At 41.1% G+C, this 22,438-nt stretch overlaps 1 protein-coding gene across 1 annotated transcript in view; it reads right to left on the reverse strand.

Moving 5' to 3' along the window:
• Nucleotides 1-8,914: 8,914 nt before the first annotated feature.
• The window catches only part of LOC136863765 (ionotropic receptor 21a), an 89,829-nt gene continuing 76,305 nt past the window's right edge, over nucleotides 8,915-22,438 (reverse strand). Inside the window, exon 6 of the mRNA XM_067140118.2 lies at nucleotides 8,915-9,629. Within this exon, the coding sequence (XP_066996219.2) occupies nucleotides 8,915-9,629 (715 nt within the window). The remainder of the gene's footprint in view (nucleotides 9,630-22,438) is intronic.

The raw sequence follows: 22,438 nt of genomic DNA on the forward strand, positions 1-22,438 counted from the left end.
GTGGAATAGGAAAGGCGTAGGAGTGGGAATGAAGCGGTCGTGGCCTTAATTAACGTACAGCCCCAGCATTTGCCTGGTGTGAAAATGGGAAACCACGGGAAACCATTTTCAGGGCTGCCGAATCCATTGACTCCCGGATGCAAGCTCACAACTGCTCTGCCCTAACCACTAGGGAAACTAATAGGACAAGGTAAACACTCTCTAGCATATGTTGTGACATATATTTTTCTTTACCAACTAACAAAATATTTATACACATACCCCTTACATTCTATATTTATTTATTTATTTATTTATTTATTTATTAGTGCCTTTTTTACAGTGGCGAAGTTAGGGCTCGAGGCCCTCTCGTATACTTAACCACATACTAATCAAAATCTTAAATAAAATACTGAGATACGTAAAACAGTTGAAACTACATAAATTAATAGTTTTAAAAATAAATTTAAATACATTACTAACTAAATTGATATTAAAACTAATTAATATTGAAAAGTGCGGCTGCATGGCTAAATGGTTAGCGAGTTGGCCTTTGGTCACAGGGGTCCTGAGTTCGATTCCCAGCAGGGTCGGGAATTTTAACCATCATTGGTTAATTTCGCTAGCACGGGGGCGGGGTGTATGTGTCGTCTTCATCATCATTACATTCTCATCTCGACGCGCAGGTCGCCTACTGGTGTCAAATAAAAATACCTGCACCTGGCGAGCCTAACATGACCTCGGACACTCCTGGCACTAAAAGCCATACGCCATTTCATTTCAATATTAAAAACTCTTAAAAATGACATCCTCAGGCACGCACACATTCACATGTCAACCATTCAGTCAGCTGTCCTCAGCAGGTAGTCTCGGCAGGTTTAATTTAATTTCGTGTGGCTATTTCTAGCCGAGTAAGGCAGACCCTCCGACGAGGGTGGGCGGCATCTGCCATGTGTAGGTAACTGCGTGTTATTGTGGTGGAGGATAGTGTTATGTGGTGAGTGTGAGTTGCAGGGATGTTGGGGACAGCACAAATACCCAGCCCCCGGGCCATTGGAATTAACCAATGAAGGTTAAAATCCCCGACCCGGCCGGGAATCGAACCCGGGATCCTCTGAACCGAAGGTCAGTACGCTGACCATTCAGCCAACGAGTCGGACGTCTCGGCAGGTGACCTTAAATCTTAATAAAGAGCTAGTTTCTCTGACCTGAGCTGACAGGGAATTCCATAATGTGACGCCGATCACCACAAATAATCTATTAATTGTATTTGTGCGGTGCAGTGGAATAGAATGATAGGATCTAGAACGTGTAGTTAAGTTGTGAAATGATGATAAAAAGGTGAATTTAGAAGAAATATACAGTGGCTGACTTTCAGCTAACACTCCTAAACACCATCGTTAAAGTGTGTAGCTGCCGACGTTTATCAGGCTTCAGCCATGAGACAGCCTGATAGTATGGGGTGGTATGAACACCGTACCCGATGTTGTAAATAAATCTCAGGCAGGAATTCAGTGCTCGTTGAAGTTTAAGTGTTTCTTCTCTCGTCATATCAACTAATACAACGTAACAGTAATCAAGAATAGGGAGAATGAGTGTATTAGTTTTGCCTTTAGCTCAAATGGAAATATATCCCTCTGCCGTTTAAGAGGGTAAAGCACTCCAAAAGTCTTTTTTACGTATTTCTTTCGTGTGACCAGAACAATCAAGTGTTTCATTCATAATTAAGCCAAGATTTTTAACCGGTTTACTGTGGGGAATAATGTTCCCATTCAGTAGGATAGGCGGGATTGCGACATTGTTTGAGCAGCTCAGTAATTTTCGTGGTCCAATTATGATTGCCTGAAATTTTGTGGAGTTTAGTATAAGAGAATTTCGTTGTGAATATATACTGAGTCATCAGAGGTCATTGTTAATATCTTGTCTTGCAGTGTCGATATGTTATTTCCTGTTACGGATGGTATGTCACTGATATAAATACAGAAAAGTAAGGGCCCTAGAATACTGCCCTGCGGGGCACCACTAAGTTTCATTTTCCATTTAGAGGCCTTGTCGTTTACTGTTACACGCTGTTGATGGTTACTCAAATAATAACTAAGAAACTTAAGCGCAGCCAGGTCGAAATTTAGCAGTTCCATTTACTTTATCATAATCGGAATTTCTATAGTGTCAAAGGTGCTACTGAAGTCAAGAATTATAAGTTTAGTGAGCAGTCGTTTCTCTATAGCGTTTCTTCTTACCTTCAAAAGTGCTGTCGCGGTACTGTGACCCCTCTTAAATCCAGATTGCAAAGGGTTCAAAGGAGCATTTTTATTTAGGTATTCCAGAACTTGCTCATATACTAAACGTTCAAAGGCTTTAGAAAGCGTAGGGAGTATGAACACATGACGAATGTCAGAGAGAGATTGTGGGTCTAAACTTTTAGGTACCAGTGTAATATTCAATACTGTCTGTTTTCCAGACAGTAAGGAAAATTCCTTTTAGAAAACAGTAGTTCAGAATGTGCGTCAGTATAGGCAGGACAGCACCAATAATGTTATGTATAAAAGTAATAGGATTATCATCTACACGCGTGGCCTTTGATTTAATCGAGTACAAAGCCTTTTTAACCTGATTTTCTGTGACACTGTGAAATGTGAATGGTGGATTGGCTGGAGGGGAGGGCGGTGATTCGGTGCAGTTAATTGGGGTAGGTTGAATATTTATTCTACTAGAGTAATCGTTCAGTTCGTCAAGTAGAATGGCAGGAGTTGTCTGGCTCTGTTGATGTTTTCCTATTCCCAGAGCTCTAAATTGGTCCCATGCGCGACTGGAATTAAAGTTGTTAGCTAAATTCCGGAAATATGCATATTTTTAAAATTTCTGATTAACTGCTTTGTGCGATATCTTAAGATGCAGTAAGATTCGAAGTCTGTGTTATCTAAGGTTTGTTTATAATGTCGAAATAACGAGTCACGGTGGGCCATCATTCTCTTGGTTTCAACATCTAGCCATGGAGAAGGGCGAGAAACCTTTATTCGATGTGTATGTGTGTGTTTCTTTGCCGCATTAATCGTATAAAATGTCACTTCTTTATAGCTTATCACATGACCATTATTATAATAAAATTACCCTATTTATATTCTGGCTTGGGGACTTGGTGTTTGTCCCAACATTTTCCTCTTCATATTCAGATAACATACTACACTACCAAGCACCAAAGAGACACACAACAGTGATTACATCGCTCCACATAGGGTTGGCGTCGGGAAGAGCATCCGGCCGTAAAACAGGGCCAAATTCACATGTGCGACACAGTTCGCACCCGTGACCCCACAGATGTAGGAAAAACGGAATAATAATAATAATAAGAAGAAGAAGAAGAAGAAGAAGAAGATGATGATGATGATGATGATGATGATGATGATCACTATTAGCTTCCGGAATCCGCATAAATCCACCACTCTTACTTGGATCCAAGGACACTCATTTCCTTTTTAGGTATTCTATACCACATAAACTCTGGAAGTTTGGTCACCTATCAAAATAAATGCCCCCCCCCCCCCAAACTGAAATCCTGGCTACGCTACTGTTAGATTGAACCGTAACACCCCCTGAGATAAATGCTGGTTGGGACTCAGGCATTGAGTGGGTGTAATACAGAAAGAAACAATGAATGAGGTTGGCAGAAAAATAAATCGTAATTTGCTTCTTGATATGGTATCGCTTTCGAAATTACCTGATGATGATGCCAAGCTGTTCTCTCGTTTGTCTTTTTTATAGTGTAAATTTTTCCCCCATAGTCCACACAAATAATGGAGTTTCACTATCGTATTGAACACTACACCACTTGTACAAGGATTTCCAATTTTCCATTAACTAACTTTTAGATAAGCAGGACTTACGTTCCAGTTACACGTTTCTTTGCTTTCTACTTACATTTTGCATCTCGGCACTAGGGCACTGAATCTTTTATTTGTGATTAAAAACGTATTCTTACATAAAGTGTTGTCTTGGTTGGCAAGGTATAGTGTTTACAGTACAATGTCTTCTGGTATGAGCTAGAATAAATTTATTTTCACTGACCTGTATCAGTCTCAACCTTGGCTTTGACAACATGAAAGTGACCGAGGTATGAGCTATGCTAGTAATCCCATTCCTTATTCAGCCGGTCCCTACTATGAATGGTGTGAAAATATCGCTCATAGTGTCGGTTTGGTGCATGCATTTCTGTCGGCCTGGCAGACTGATACATAATAGCAACTTCTGGCTCAGTGAGGAAAGCAACTGTAAACTACCTCAGACCTCATTTCCCTAGTATGCCTCTTCAGTGACACCTAGGCTATCTATGGCAGTTGTTGGTGGAGCTGTGGAGGATCAAACCAGCCTTTGGGCTGAATACCCAACATACATACATACAAACATACATACATACATGCATACTGTGACCGTATCGGTCATGCATATATTTATTAATTATATTTAGGCAGTGAAAAACTTTCGTTAAGCTCCCTTGTACATATTACAGAAAGTTGCATTAGGTTGCACCTGCTTGCACAACGCTTCTAACTTGGTAAACACGACTCCGTCGTAACTAAAGGAATCCCTAGATAGAGAGAGAGAGATGAAAAATAACAAGGAAAGAAAATAAATACTAATACCTCCACCCGCTAAAAAATGGCCGAAACACGGTAATGCCAACGTGCAAGCTTGATTTGTATGGTATGATTTCAAGAAATGCATAACAGTTAGTACGGGAAACCTCGGCATGTCATATGTTTTCATAATAGACCTCTGCCAAAATTCGAGTTGTTTATAAAATGTTAACGTGTGGAAAACTACGCGATCGTCTGATTATATAACTACTAATAGCGTACCACGCTAAGTACGCAGAATCCTCACAGGGGATTCTGTAAAGGCATCATTTTGATGATAAATTTTAAAGAAACGGCCGATCGATGAATGTTCCGCACATAACTAGAGTACTTAAGAATCTGAGTCACACATTTGAGCGCATTACCGATGTCATACAACATGTAGAACTACTAATTGAAAAAGAAAGTGGTGGAGACTGACCGCCGTCTATAGTGTGTGTAGGGGTAAAGTTATAAAAGGGGCAGCCCTGATGACACAACATCCACTTGACGAGAAAGATTCAAGGCAGACCCACGGTTCGCCGGTGTTCTGACCTTACCTGTATTTGAGAGTGATAATATACATTTTGCAAATACGCGGTGTTAAAAACCTTGTCCAAGTGATAGTATTGAATGTGTTTAAATAACGTGACCGCAAGAACTGTATTACAGTTCTTTTAATTGTGCTTGAGTGACGTAACTTTTTTCAACATCATTAGAGTTGTTACAGGTGTTTGAGTGACGCAACGTATTTTAACATCATTAGAGTTGTTACTGTGCAGAAGAGGACCCTGGGATTATGAACGTGCTCAGCAGGAATAGCAGTGGATTCGAACCTGTGACCCACGTCAGCGCCATGAGAGGCTATTGAAATTTTAATTCATCTTTCGGCCTTGTATTTAGACCCATTCCAGCGCGCACCTTCCTTCACCTCTGCCTTCCATGGGTAAATCCGTGACAATAATACTGGCGTTCCTGTTATTTAATTCCATTATAGAAATAAACTTGAAAGAGTTAAAAGAATCCTTTAAATATAATCGGGTTTATGAGAACCTCCCTGCATTCAGTCTTAGTGGACAGGCATGAACAATACACTTGGCAATGACCCTTCTCAAAGGGAAGTGCTTACTCACCCCTCTCTAAATCATAAATCATACAACGTCTAACCACACCAAATAATGGCCGACCGCAGAATACTTCTTGTCAACAACTCAAGGCGAGACCAAATCGTCTCCCATACTTTACAATCACTTGCCATCAAGGCACAACTTACAAGAATTAAACAGGGGTATCTCGTACCCAGCCTACAGGGCCTTAAAAGAAAAATAATAGGTTAATTTAAATGGCCCTAAATGCAAGAAAGGAAAGGAGGCGAGAATTAGCACTCCTAAACACACATTTTAAACCCTAAGAGGCACTAGGCTGATGACACAGGGGCTATTCCCAAGCGAGGGAGGTGACTCGTATAGGAAATTTTAACACATTAAGGAAGAGAAGAAAATCGGTTATGAAAACGTAGTCACCTCAAATCAAAAATGAAGGAGAGCTCGAGAGGGTAAAGCACTCTCTATCCCCGGATTACAGTTAAAGATATGTGAAGTTTTACAAGGAAGGAAGGATTTTACATATTTCCAGAGATAGGTTACATATTAAAGGTTTCGGACCAGCCCCGCGGGTTAAACTGCTGAGCTAGCAAGAAATAAAGTTGTTAAACGGCCATTACCTTGTTGAAGAGCGGCTGCCCGAAGGAAGAGGCGCTACCAGCCCCCTGCTACACGTCCATACACTAAGCTAGATGTTGTTGAAGTGGCGAAGAGCCGTGAAAATCAGCCGTTTTTAAACGCTCGGGGAAAGTTCGAGACCTTTCATGAATAAAACAGCCACACCCACTCCATTTTATTGGTCGGTTAAGGTTACACTTCAAAATCGAAGACGACAGACACGATTGGTCAAAAATTAATTAAAGAAATTCGGGATTGGCTAAGTTCAAAACTGGCCGAAAGAAATATTAATATTGCAAACCCACAAATGAAAGAACAAAATTTAGTAAAGACGAAAACTTCTGAATACGGAATTTCTTCAAGAAAGTTCATTCACTTCGCACCAGGGTGCATGATAATAGTTTTTTTTTTGTAGAGACATCTATAAGAGAATGTCCACACTTCTTGATCAATTGAAAACAAAACACTATGAAATCCACACGGTATTGACAACTTTGTAATCACAAAATTTTACTGTAGTGACATCTTCTGAGAAACTTATAAGTTAATCCAGTTTTTAAAGTTCGGAGTTTCTCCTGTAGAGGAGTATTTATTGGCGCAAGATTTAAAACTGCGACGTACGGGTGTACCTCACGGTACAATTATTATTGATTTGTTGATATTATGAATAACTAAGAAAGGGAGTTTTTAGAGACCCTTCTGTCGATGTCATCCGGGTGATCATCGGTTCGAACTCCAAGACAGACCATGGATTTTCTTTGTCACACAATATTTCTTTTACGTAATACAGCCAGTTGCATGCGTATACTGTTTAATGTTTGTTTTAAAATATGTGCACATATATTCTTGAATATGCTCCTTGAGTTGTGTTTAATTTTTTTAATTTGGATTCCAAAACGAGTTCTGTCTCGTTATTTGTCATCGGATTCATTGTAATGTGGGTTCGATTTCCAGACCCGACATCAGTCAAATTTTATTTTGATGATTATGATTTTATCAACTAGTGTTCGCTTATTCTTTTGTTTACTTATTTAGTAATTTATTTATTTAGTTAGGTGACCACTCCAAGTTATCTCCAATTTTTCGCATAGATAATTGTTTCTTCTAATAGTGAAGAAGGAATGTAATGAGAACCGTCGCATTTATAAGGATATTTCTCTTCTTAAAAATATTTTTACCGATTATTTCATGTAATACTTATCGTCATGTCAAAAATTAAATGGAACATACAATTTCGACATTTAATCAATAAATATTAACAAAATATGAATTCATTAATTTTGTCAATGAAAGGAGTGACATTTCCAAATGTGTAATTAGTCCATCGGACATTGTATATTTTAATTTCGTTACATTAGAATTATTCAGGGTTAATTTCAATTAATCGTGATTTTATCAAGGATTAATAAATAGGTTAAAAATTTTTTTTGGTTGCCTGTCATTTTGCCGGAAAACATTGCATCCTAATTTCCTCCGTTCATTTATGCCTTTAAGTTAGTTAAGTGTTATATTATGGTCTTTTGTCGCGAAGGCACCATACCCCTGGGAGGCCGTTCGTTTGATTCTTTGGGACGGAGGAGTGCAGTTGATCCTTGCACGGTCGATAGAGCTTTTGCTCACCCATCATTTGAAGTTTATTTTTCTTCGTTTTCCCAGATGAGGTAGCATTTGACTCTAGACTAAAAAGATCCCATACCATCGAACGCCTTGGCGTATGGTGCTATATGGCGGTAGTCCGGCATTATAGGGACTATGATGCTGTCATGTGGTTCTATGGGGCAATGGCGTAGGTGGTAAGGTTGCAATACATACATACAAACATACATACATAAAAGTGAAAGTAAACTCGGGCGCTCAACCCGAGGAGTTGCAGCCCCTTTCAGACACAGCCCTAATGAAGATGAGCTGCATGTGTCATTTTAACCACATATCTGCAACCCTGCCATTCTTACATATCCCTTGCAGTATCGGGAATCAACCCCAGATCTCTGAAGACGGCAGCTAATAATACGCTACGTACGCGGACGTTTGTACAATTGTATGTTCAGTCCTCATACCTCAGTCCCTTTCATATTGTCAGAGCCAAGGATAAGACAGAGACAGATCAATGAAAGTAACAAAATTGCTCTAGCCCATACCAGAAGACATAGTGCACTATGAACATTAGATCTCGCATATCAAACCCAATATCAAAAATACATCTGTTCAAATCTATTGCAATGGCACATTCAATCAGTTATGAATTGAGCGTATAACTACTTAGGAATAGTGGTCACACTGTCTGTGGTTCTTAAACTGAGCAATAGCTACAAAATGACAACAACATTCAACGACCTGATTAACCTTATTTATTTTATTCTATAGTTCTACAAGCATAGAGGTACACAGAACCGTATGATAACACAAAAATTCTCGAACAGAGAGCCTGATATCTCTATTATTTTAGACAAGGCTGGACAGGACTGGATTGAAAAATCTTAACTGTGTAACGAAGGATAAATTATTTTGGAATATTGATTAAATGAAAAGTACTCGATTTACTTCAAATTAGCTTTATATAACATATTAAACATAAGCCAAGGTATCACATTTAGATTATGTCTATTGTTTTGTTTTAATCATCGGTTTCTTCTTCTTCTTATGATATATATTCACTGCGTATTTGTCAAATAATGGGCTTCTTTGTACGACGTACCTCCAGTGCAGCAGCTCTCCAAAAAGAACACAAGAGCTGATAAAATAGCCCATACCAAGACCTACTAATCCCCCGTAAAATTTACGAAGATCCATGAGAGCATTTGAATTACTTTCCTCCATAAACATTGGCTCTCTGGAAGTAGTAGACAACATTACATCATTCAGCCACTTTTTCACCAAACCTGACTCAATTATTCTCCTCAAGAACTTATCCAGGCGTGGTTTTAATGGAGAATTTTTTTGAAGTCCAATTGATATTGGCATGTTTATTACGCACTCACGCATGATATGCAAACTTCGGTCATTCGCATTTTGACCGTCTTGCTCTTCAGGGCTATCAGAATCATTTTTAGCCTCGAAGTCCAGTCCAAATTTTTCTGTTAAGAGTATCCTCTTAATTCGTACATGGCGCAGAAAATGTATATTCCCATAGTAAGCAAAATCACCTCTGGCAACTCTTCCAATAGCTTGATCACTGTCATATATTACTTCAAACTTTTCACCGATCTTCTTACTTGCCATATCAAGAGAAGTTTCGAAAAAAATCTTTTGCTGTTCTCCCCATCCTCCACACGCTATCTTACTTTCTGCGAGCTGATCTATTGTATCTATCGTAACCCTAGAACATAAAAAAACACGTATTGGACAATCCATAAAGACAGAAATCACTGATGGAACACCATCCTATTCGAGGTCAGTGTATAGTACGCGAACCTTGTCTTGATCCCTGAGTTCTATAGTGCTGAATGGGAACTTGGGATGAAGAAAAGGTTCGCGTACTACAGTAAATAGTTCAGGACAATCATACTTCTATACCGTGTTTATTCAATATGCGACGGCCAAGGTTGGTTACTCATTTGATCGTCCTGAATAATTTACCGTATCAAACGAGGTTGTTTTTGCCTTTTTATGGCTGTGATCAGAGCAATGACTCGTTCTTAATTCACTGCTCATGGTGCAAGTTAAAGGTCAGTCTTGATCATTTTGTGAACTCTGATGATGATCACTTTATAACTCTCGTGTTAGATGGACCACCTTCGTGCTTAAGCAGATGCTTTATGCTTCACAAAAGGTAAATTTTCCATCGTTATCCTGTGGATAAGGTTTTTCTGTTAGCAGCTAATATTACGTACGCGAATTAGATAGTGTGTGGTGCAAGCCTAGTTCCTAAGAAACTTCCCTGGGTCATACCTCACAAAAGATATATTCAGGGTGGTCGGAAACAACGTGAATCGGGTACATGAGCATTAGCTCATTGATAATACTGATGAGTAATTTGAAAAAATACGTCGATACCTCGGGACGTTGTTATGTTATCAGCTGCTGAAGTTAGCCAATCAGATCGCTTCACGGGCGACTTAAGATGGGCTTTGCGAGGCGGTATTGTAAAATATGCACGTGGCTTATGACAGACATGAGAGCGCCAATACAAGAAATAAACTTCTCCACGAGAGGGGCTTGAAAAAGGCACATAGCAAGCACGCTGCAGTGGCATTGGCTGAAACCCACGGTGTGCTAGTGTTTGATGCACATTCCTCGGCACGGATCTCAAGCCTGACCAAGCCACGTGGAGATTTAGCAATACCGCCTCGTAAAACCCAATTGAATTCGCCCGCGAAACGATATGATTGGCTAACTTCGGTGGCTGATAAAATGACAATGACGCGAGATATCGACGTATTTTTTTTTCAAATTACCCATCAGTATGACCAACGCTCTAACGCTCATATACCCGATTCACATTGTTTCCAACCACCCTGTATATGCTGTACCGGTATGTATAAAGGATGAGTCTACCCTCTATGGAGTCCAGCTCTTTGGATGAATAGAAGGCGTATTGGCCTTGAGATCACAGGGCAACGGGTTCGATTCCCGTTCGAGCTGCGAGTTTTAACTGTGGGTAGTTAATTTTTATGATTCGGGAGTTGGATGTTTGTCTCCGTCTTAATACACTTCATTTCATCTACATACCACACTACTTACTATCCATCACAGAAACACGCATTACTGAATGAAGACCTCCACACAAAGGATTGGCGTCAGGAAGGGAATTCAGTCGTAAAACTGGGCCAAATCCACCTCTAGTGCCTCTCCTCTATGGCAAAACGCAGGAAGGTGACTGGGGTGATGACAAGAAAAATAGGGAGCCAAGAAGTATGATCGAATACACTACTTCTTCTTAATCCGTTAACCTTTCAGGACTCAGCGAGAGATCCCACCTCTATCGCCTCAAGGGCAGTGTCCTGGAGCGTGAGACTTTGGGTCGGGGGATACTACTGGGAAGAATGACCAGTACCTCGCCCAGGTAGCCTCGCCTGCTGCGCTGAGCAGAGGCCTTGTGGGGAATGGGAAGATTGGAAGGGGTAGACAAGGAAGATTGAAGGAAGCGGTCGTGGCCTTTAGTTAGGTACCATCCCGGCATTTGCCTGGAGGAAAAATGGGAAGTCACGGAAAACCACTTCGAGGATGACTGAGGTGGGAATCGAACCCCCATTCCGAGGCTGAGAGGACCCCGTTTCAGGCCTCATATCACTTTTCAAATTTTGTGGCAGAGCCGGTAATCCAACCCGCGCTTCTGGGGATGGCAGCTAATCATACCATCTACTACAAACAAAGGCGGACGAATACACTACTACTGTTTGTTAATTAAAGTTTATCAAAGTTGAAGAAGAATGCGCATCGTGTTGCGTTGCCTGTTTCAAGTGAAACAAGTTTACTCCACGTTGACTGTGGTGAAAGCTACCACCACGCTGCTCGACCTTCGCTATCGTAGCGTGCATAAACCACAAGGCTCCTCTCTCATTGCAAACGTGAATATACACATGATAATTTCGCTGTGTTGTGTCCCGCTTCATGGCTAAATGGTTAGTGTGCTAGTCTTTGGTCACAGGGGTCCCGGTTTCGATTCTCGGCAGGGTCGGGAATTTTAACCATCATTGGTTAATTTCTCTGGCACGGGGCTCGATGTATGTGTTGTCTTCGTCATTATTTTCATCCTCATCACGATGCGCAGATCGCCTACAGGAGTCAAATCGAAAGACCTGCACCTGGCGAACCGAACATGTCCTCGAACACTCCCGGCACTAAAAGTCATACGCCACTCCATTTTTATTTTTTGCTGTGTTGTGTTGTGTGCCAGCCCGGTACAAGTCACGCGCACGGTGCAGAGGAATATAGTTCCCTCTCACCTTCCCCTGTCTGTGCTGTGAGCCAGACAGTAGAACGCAGAGACCGATAGCGATGTTTACAAATGCAGACTACACTGATATTCATTAAGTGTACAGTTTGTGTGATAGAAATGCTCTGGCAGCCATAAGTGAATATCGGCGTCGATTTCCGAATAGACGGCCACTTCACAGACATTTGCTTGAGACAATGCACAGCAACATGTGAGAAATCAGTAGAGTATGGAGGAAATCAGTAAGGACGATACGTTAAAACAGAGGAAGACGTTCTCGACTTAGTGTATGCTAGTTATTCGATCAGCACACGCCAAGCCGCAGCACAAATCGGCATATTACAAATTACGGCATGGCTTTTACATTAGAATGGGCTATACCCATTTCCTGTGCTAGCTCTCCAGCCTGCGAATAATGAAAAACGACTCGGTTTCTCTCAGTGGATACTGTATACACTGCGTAATGAGCTAGACGTTCTTAACCATGCATTGTGGTCAAATGAGTCACAGTTCACTGCGGACGACACAAGAAACGTCCACAAGCACACGTATGGTATCTGGAGAACCCTCATTCTGCACGATATTCCTCCTATAGGGAAAGATTTTCAATTAACGTCTGGGCGGGAATAATCAGTAATGCTTTGATTGGAGCCTACGAACTGAAAGGACGTATCGATAATTACTATCTTCTCTTCATTGTAGAGATATTTCCGTGGTTCTTGGAGGCGGTTAGTCTCAACGTACGCCCCCTCATGTCGTTTCAACATGACGGCGCACCTCCCCTTTAGTCCCGAAGTGTTGGTCAATGGGTGAATGTGAATTATCGCTGAAGATGAACTGGTCGTGGTGGACTAGTGGCCTGTCCCCAAGAAGCCCTGATCTAACTCCTTGGATGTCTTTCTGTGAGGCTCTATGAAGGAAACGATCCACGCCACGGACGTTCGTTCCCCTGAAGACCTCCTCAATCGCATATGGAATGCTGCAGGTGATGAGCAGCGGTGTCCGCTCCATCAGGCGACGCAGTGACGCTTGCGAGCGTGCCGACGGAAGTCACTTCGATCTTTCCTGTGACAATTATTTCTCGCTCGTCTCCGTGTAGACCCTGTTACACGAGGCGCATTCATCAACGTCTACCCACAGACTGCAGTGCGAAAAGGTCTCGTACACACCCACTATTCACACTTACGCTTAAGTTGCCTAGCTGTGAGTGATACTAGGTCTGGCTCCTTGACTGAATGGTCACCGTCATCGTAGCGGCCTTCGGTTCGGGAGGGGGGGGGGAGGGGGGGGGGGCAGGTTTGATTCCTGGCAGGATCGGGGATTTTAACTTCGTCTGGTTAATTTCCCTGGCTCGGGGGATGGGTATTTCTGTTAATCTTAAAGGTATAAGACCAATTCATCAAATCAATTCATAATTAATAACAAGAAAAATGCAGAATTATAGCTGGCTGCATGGTCGACAAGACCAAAAGCCATTTATTTAAATAGTGATTACTAAGGACAAACAATTGCTCTAGCGTCATAAGATGTAGGTCCCCTTAGTAGCACTCATTTGGAGTTCAAAAGCGGTACCGGTAGTGAATTGAACTATACATCTTGAAAATTAAATGTATGCACACACACACACACACACACCTAAACAAAAATTTTAACCGGGCGAGTTGGCCGTGCGGTTAGGGGCGCGCGACTGTGAGCTTGTATCCGGGAGATATTGGGTTCGAATCCCACTGTCGGCAGCCCTGAAAATGGTTTTCAGTGGTTTTCCATCTTCACACCAGGCAAATGCTGGCGCTGTACCTTAATTAAGGCCACGGTCGCTTCCTTCCAACTCCTAGACCTTTCCTCTTCCATCGTCGCCATAAGACCTAGCTGTGTCGGTGCGACGTAAAGTCACTAGAAAAAACAAAGTTTAACTGCTTATAACTGATAATAAACCATTGGTCATAAATTTTCTAATTCCTCAAGCCGAAAATAAACCAATGGTGTTAAATTGATATGAAGTTTAACCACTTATGCAAGTGTAGAGAAATCAATGATGAAATGTTATCTTCACCTTGCAACCTGTGTTTATTTCAAGAGTTGGTAGCATTGTCTGGTGACCTCAGTAAGCTCTTAAGGCAAGCAGATCAGCATCCTCCGTTCCCGTCCACAGCTTTCTCTCGCAGTTAGTTTTGCATATGATTTATGTGCTGAACATTACAGGCTTCCGCCCAAATACATGTTCCCATACAAACCAATAATAAAATAAAATTTAAAAATTAAAAATCTTTAATCTACTATGTGGGCACTCACATGGGCGGGAGACCGAGCCACATGTAAGCGCCACCCCTATACTATGTGGACACTCACACGGCCGAAAAACCGAGCCTTATATAAGCATCGCCCCTATAACTCTAAATACCTTAACTTAATCTTGTGACCCCTCACACGGGCGGTAACCAATCCATATGTGAGACGCCACACCTTTAACTACTGACCGGGCGTGCTGTCCCACTCTGGTGCAGTGAGGTTGGTATAGTTACTGACGTTCTGCTACCCCTATACCACATCGACAACTCTCTTGGTGGTATGGAAAATGCAGTAAATAGCAAAACTGTCTGCACTGAACTCGAAGGTGTGGCGGGTGTGCATAAGTTGGCAACGAGTCAGTACCTCGAGCAAGTACTACCCTTGAACTGAATAGCATTCCACTTAGTATGAAAGTTGTGCTTTTAACAAGTGGTTATGCTTTTGAAGTCAGTATGGTAACGACTGAAATGAGTGATTTTAGTAGAGTAAGTCTTCGTTCAAGGTAATAAGTCTTCGGAAAATTTAAAACTAAAATTTCGTGAACGTTTTCCACATTAGGTATGCCCTTATAATGATACAGCGAGAGATATAATTAATACATTTCGTAATAATCGGACCTGTATATGACGCTCTGAAAAGTGGTAGGTCTAAAATTTAACTCAGGAAAAACTGGAGAGAATTTTTGATATGCTGATGAACCCCACTAAATAAACACGGAAATTAGTGCAGGGGACAAATGTTTTGTGAGGTCAGCACATAGAACTGTACATAAGGAACTTAAATTTCATCCTTATGAATTTTCAGTTGTCCACGAATTAAAAGAAGCAGATCATGAGAAGGGAGTACAATATCGTCAGTGGTTGCAGTCGTTCATCAACTGACAATTACTTCGACGTTTTGGACAGAGCTTTCTTCAGTGGGGCCTTTCTGGATTTATTAATAGCCAGAACCGGTTTGATCGTCAACTAATTAAATGCACTGCGAGAAACGCCACTGCATGCATAAAAACATCGGAGTTAGGACTGCCATTTCCAGGACGTGAATCATAGGACATTTCTATTTTATTCATTTTTAACGCGGGCGTTACTTCTGGAGTTACAGCAATGTGAGCGACTACAAAAGAACTTATACAATGTTGTAAGGTGGATAGCAGAGAATGGTATGATGGTAAAAGTCCTCTCTGTTTTAATTACCGTGTTATAATAATAATTTCGTGTGGCTATTTCTAGCCGAGTACAGCCCTTGTAAGGCAGACCCTCCGATGAGGGTGGGCGGACTCTGCCATGTGTAGGTAACTGAGTGTTATTGTGGTGGAGGATAGTGTTATGTGTGGTGTGTGAGTTGCAGGGATGTTGGGGACAGCACAGACTCCCAGCCCACGGGCAATTGGAATTAACCAATGAAGGTTAAATTCCCCGACCCGGCTGGGAATCGAACCCGGGACCCTCTGAACCGAAGGCCAGTACGCTGACCATTCAGCCAACGAGTCGGACAATTACCGTGTTGATAGAGTGATAGTATCTCATGGGAACCACTGTAAGTGCCTAAGTGTATACTTTGGGTTAATCACGTTAACGAGGTTGTAAAGAAGGATTACAGATCTCTTCACGTGGTTATGAGGGCATGTAGGGGTTGTAGTAAGGATGGAAAGAAGAGGGCGTGTAAGTCTCTGGTAAGACCTCAATTAGAGTATGGTTCCAGTGCACAGGACCCACACCAGAACTACTTGATACGAGAACAGGATAGATTCAAAAGCAATCAACACGATTTCTTACGAGTGATTTCCGTCAAAGGAGTAATGTTACGAAAATACTGAAAACTTTGGGCTGGGAAGACTTGGGAGTAAGGAGACGAGATGTTTGACTAAGTAGCATATTCCTAGCTGTCACTGGAGAGATGGCGTGGAGTGACATTAGTAGATGAATAAGCTTGTGATGAGCTTTATAAAGTAGGTATGAAGATAAAGTTGGAGTTCAAGAGGAAAAATTGGGGCAATTATTCATTTGTAGAACGAGGATTAAGGGATTGGAATCATTTATCAAGGGAAATGTTCGATGATTTTCCAAGTTCTTTTACGACATTTAAGAAAATTTAGGGAAAAATTGATAGGGAATCTGCCTCCTGGGCGACAGCCTTAAAAATAAAAATCAACTTATTTTATTGTATTAATTATTATAATGTTAAAAAATATGAAATGAATTATAATACTATAATTACAAAATTAAAATTACGTTAATTACAATAATAAAATGTGTTTAAATTAATTAGAAAATTATAATTTGCGTGAAAAATTGATGCGCTATAGTTATTGAATATTGTACATGCGTTCGACTTAAACTCGCAACTGGATCAGGCAGTCAATATAATATTAGTTTGGTGAGGAGCCATGGCATTATGATATACAGTACTTACGTACAGGTATAGAGAGTGTTAGGGGTATGCGTGCAACTTTTATTTATCCTCGGAAGTTATTTTCGAGAGCAAAGAGATACGATGTTTTTAGAATAGGTAGTATGCCTTGTTTTTGTGAATGAATAGCTTTCCTATGATATCAGGCATGTTACGCGCCATCCGTGCCAAACTAGTTTCTGTTTATGTTAAAGAGCAAATGTACTACCGTACTGTAACAGCTCAACGCTACCTATGTAATGCCACGAGATGTTACGTAACATACTTGCCAAACTGGTTTTATGTTGAAGAGCAACTGAACTACGATAACAGCTGAAGGCTGCTACTAGTGTATGTCGTCATGTTACGTTACATTTTCGCCAGACTGGTTTTCTGGTTGTTAGTATTTAGTTTCCGTCTTAGGGGCTTCAGACAACCCTGGTCATCGGTTTCGGATCCTGGAGATGAATCGAATTGTCAGAGTTAATACTGGTTCATTTGCTGTTACGTCCTTTAGGGGATTGGGATATCTGTGGTCATCAGCCCCGTGGTCTAGTGAGTATGGAAATGACCTGAAAACCTGTGTCGGTACGGGACCTGTACGACCGTGTGATATAATTATTGGTTGGGATAGGCGCGCTGGGACGTGAAATACAGCACGATCCCTGTTGTGCATTGCGTAAAGGTAGAAGAGAAGAAAGAAACGCCAACGAAAGCATGCATGGGATAGAACGTCCAAATGCGTAGCATCGGAACTGAGTTATCGAAGCACATCGAACGTTTTGTTTCAAACGAATAATGGACATGTTATACAACTAAATAAATTAAACGTACCTACATTTCGTACTTCTTGCCGGGCTGAGTGGCTCAGACGATTGAGGTGCCGGCCTTTTAACTCCAACTTCGTAGGTTCGAACCTGGCACAATTCGGCGGTATTTGAAGGTGGTCAAATACGTCAGCCTCGTGTCGGTATATTTACTAGTACATAAAAAGAACTCCTGCGGGACTAAACTCCAGCACCTCAGCGTCTCCGAAAGCCGTAAAAGTAGTTAGTGGGACGTAAAGAAATTATTATTATTATTATTATTATTATTATTATTATTATTATTATTATTATTATTATTATTATTATTAGGTCATTAAGAGCTGAAAGACGTGGAAGAAAATAGTAAAATATGCGTGGTTTAGGAGAAAACAGGATGAAATGTACGTCACGTGAGGCAACATCGGTCGCAGAAGTTAAAAATACAGATTACTATGCGTAAGACGAGAACCAGGTAAAGCTCTCGGGGATGAGTCAGCTGTAATCTCGTATTGTGGTTAGCACGAGAGACACGGAAGTTTGTTTTCTTTATCGACTGAGCAGTTAATGATTGGCGAATTTCAACTGGAGGAAAAATCAAAAGTGAATGTTGTAACTTGGTTGCTAACGGCGGCAGTGCACTGGAATTTGACATCATACGATAAGAGTGGATGGAGAGCAAGACTGCTCGTTGGGAAATGGTAAAAAACCGCAACATAGAGAAATTTACGAAACATCTAATTCATTGTTAAATGTAATTTATTTTATGTTACACGGTGATGTACTGAGAACTGACAACAATGAGATGACTTTGCATATTTTTTCAACAGAGTGTTATTCTAATTTTGACTTATTTCTTTAAATTATAACATGCAGTTTAGTGTTTCTATTAGTCTCAACACTCGTATACAATTCTACAGGCGAGCTTTTGGTTTTCAGCTCACTACCTTTCTTTAAACTGTCATGTTGTTTTTTTCCTTTTGATTTCTTTTTGATTTCTTAATTTCCAATGTGATTTGTACTTTGTAATTTTGAAAAGGTGAATTAAAAATGCAAGTGAAAAAAAGAGGACGAAGTGTGACAAACAGGTTTTGTGTTTAAACATCAAACCTACACATCAACAAATCTGAGAAACATAAACAAGGTTACACGAGAGAGACATGTAGCTTTTAAACTGAACGCCAGGCCGACGGTCGCTTTCATGGGTACAAGATGAGTTATCAAATTATACAGAATTCGCAGATGTCGTACGTATCTAAGAGGATTCCGCCACAACTGCGTCCTACATTTTACTATGATGGTGCCACATGCCTCTCACGTGTAACTTTGTTTATGTTTCTCAGATTTGTTGATGTGTATGTTTGATATTTATACACAAAACCTGTTTGTCACACTTCATCCTCTCGTGCTAACCACAATATGAGGTTACAGCTGACTCATCCCCATCCCCTGGTTCTCGTCTTACGCATAGTAATTAGTATTTTTAACTACTGGTGCTAATAACAAATCGCAACAGATTACGCTATTGCGTGTTAAGATGATGCCGGTAGAATAAACCTGTTAAGACATAAGGTTCCAGTAGAAGAAGAAGGAGAAGAAATATAAGAAGCAGAGGAAGAAGAAGGAGAAGGTAACGAGAGCCACACAGTCAAGCAGGACATAGCCGAACAAGGCTCACATTAGTGACACAGACATAAGAGTTGCGTGGTCGTAGGAACTACAGTCGTAATAGTAACACTCTGTTGTAGAAAAGGATGAACACTAACATACAGTAGAGGATCCGTAATTCAAGGTGGACGGTAACAAGACTATCTCGAATAGAAAAGCACAGATATACGAACGTACACGAAAACGTCCGTGTACACGAAAAATTTACCTATGTTAATCATTACAGCACAACAGGTTAGAAAACAAAAACATACAGATTGCCTTACACTAAAAGAAATTTTAAATTGTCTTTTGTAAATTAAAACAAAAACGCTCTAGGCAACCTTCTTAAGTTAAATGTTAATTTAGAGTTCCTATTTCAGTAGTGATGAATATAAAACAAGCATTTTATTGAATGTTTTAAATGCGATAATGATGATTGCTGTTTTCAGGTCATAGGCCGTTAAAAAAGCAAAGTGTCTTCTGTTTAAACTCATAGTGAATAAAAAACAAAATATAAACTGCTCGAACACACGTAATGAACCCAAACCACGTGCAGGATAGGATTGAGGAACTGCCTAACTGCGTTCAAGGTCAATGTCTAGTTTTTTAACAAGCACGTTTTCCGTGTGTTGTGTTCAGCTTTCGCCACGTACAAGGCACTCGCGCACTGAAACTCTCGATTTATAATTTTTGTTACCAGTACATCAATTTCTCTGGTCGGATTTATGAGAATATCGAACTATCGAGACTCAAAATACTATATCGATTCTGTACTGTACTCTCAAGTAAATACGCTGCAGAAATGGAGTAACATCTGTTATACCAAAGTGAAACTCGTAGCAATTTTTCAAAGTGACCACCCTGGGCTTCTCTGCAGGCTTCACTTCTCCGAATCAAGTTGCACGCATTCGAGCCAATACACCATGGTGGTTCAGAATATACTCTGCTGCTTAAAAAATACGTTCACGGAGGTCATCCGAAGTGGTTACTTCAGTTTGATATACTTTGTTTTTCATGTCCACCCAGACATAAAAATCCATTGGAATAAGGTCTGGATATCTGGCTGGCCAATTGATAGTTCCACATCGTCCTGTCCACCGTTGAGGAAATGTCTGCACCATCGTGTAAAATCCACGTGGTTCTGCGTAGTCGAAGCGACACGTCTTCTGAAAGCTCCAGCAACGTACTGTGACTACAGGAGCAATATAACATTAATAAAAAATGATTAGTCCACGTAACCGACCTCCTACTACACCCACTCAGATATTAATTCAGAACCGGTGCTCGAAATTGCTTCGTCCTACTGAATGGGGATGTTCCACAGCCCATGAGTGGGATATAGTGGGTTCGAACCCCTCTGTCGGCAGCCTTAAAGATGGTTTTCCGTGGTTTGTCATGTTCACACCAGGCAAGTGCTGTGGCTGTACCTTAATTAAGACTACGGTTGCTTCCTTCCCGATCCTAGCCCTTAGATATATCTGTCGCCGTAAGACCTATCTGTGCCGTGGCGACGTACATCAACTTGTAAAAAAAATGGTAATCAGCTGGTGAAAGACACTGCACCCGTTGAAAGTGGTCAGGGTCATTCGCTCTTCATGCAGTGTTCTACGCATGGCCCAAGTTGGTATACCAAAGGCACGTGTTATACTACGAGTACGGCGCCCGGGATCATTGTTTACCATTGTCAGGATGTCTTCCGCGTCTAGGATTACACGTGGCCGTTCAGACCCTCGCTTTTCATAGCACGATGTAACACAGACTGTACGGCGAACACGCTGCACTGCAACAAGTATCGTTGCTGGATTCGGCACCCTTATCTTGGGAAACCTTTCCCAATAGATTCGTTGCGCGCGACACGTATTCTGTTCTGCCTCACGATACACTAGCAGCATATCATTGTATTCGTGGTTTTCATTCGCTGGCATTATTCCAATACTACTACTACTACTACTACTACTACTAAGAAGTAACTCGCGAACGACTAGTATGGAGGATAATTCGCCTCTCTGACATGTGCAGGTCAGGCAGGCAGCTCATACCTCTAGTCCGGTTTCATGTAGGGGGCGGGAACCCGTCTAACCACATCCCCGTCGCTAGGAACAGCAGACAACCGAACCGGCACGTGACGTCTAGTGCTTTTGACGAAGTGCTTACGTTGAATGTTCTCCCACTATGTGATTTCATTATCATGGATTTTTGGGAGAACTACTCGCAGTATGCAGAAACACCCCGGACTTCATTTCTTCTTTTGTTATAATGCACAACATAGCGCAAACACAAAACCTACAGGACGTCCGATTAGTTTCCTAGAGAACTCTAAATACCATATTTTAAACTTTTTTACCGCTAAACCACGCACATTGTACTATGCGATATACGCGTGTTTCAGCTCTCGATCCTAGCTCAGTCCGGTGGCATTTGAGCTGCTCAAATACGCCCGCTGCTGGTCGGCAGATTTAAAGCCACGTTAAAGAATACCAGCGGGCAAAATTCCAACACCTCGCATCTATAAAAATTGTATAGGCTTTACGTCCCACTAACTACTTTTTCGGTTTTCGGAGACGCCGAGGTGCCGGAATGTAGTCCCTCAGGAGTTCTTTTACGTGCCAGTAAATCTATCGACAAGAGGCCGACGTATTTGACCACCTTCAAATACTATCGGACTGACCACGATCGAACGTCACAAATTGGGATCAGAAGGCGAGCGGCACCTCGCGTCTGCAATGGGACGTAAACGACATTATTATTATTATTATTATTATTATTATTATTATTATTATTATTATTATTATTATTATTATTATTATTATTATTATTATTATAACCGTATTAGTCTATTACTATTACTATTACTATTATGAAAATAACAATTAACCGCTACACTCAAACTTCGTAGCTCATATGTCAGAAAACACTAAAGAAAGTACTGAACTGACAAGTCCGAATTATTAATCTTGTAATTCCGGACATGTCTCCGAGATTAGTAGAACATGTACCTACAAATTGTTTTACGTCGCACCGACACAGTTAGGTTTTATGGCGTCGATGGGAGAGGAAAGGGTAGGAGTGGGAAGGAAGCGGCCGTGGTCTCAAGTTAGGTAGCATCCCAGCATTTGCCTG

The sequence above is a fragment of the Anabrus simplex genome, chromosome 2 (genome assembly GCF_040414725.1).
Source record: "Anabrus simplex isolate iqAnaSimp1 chromosome 2, ASM4041472v1, whole genome shotgun sequence".
NCBI classification, from domain to species: Eukaryota; Metazoa; Arthropoda; class Insecta; order Orthoptera; family Tettigoniidae; genus Anabrus; species Anabrus simplex.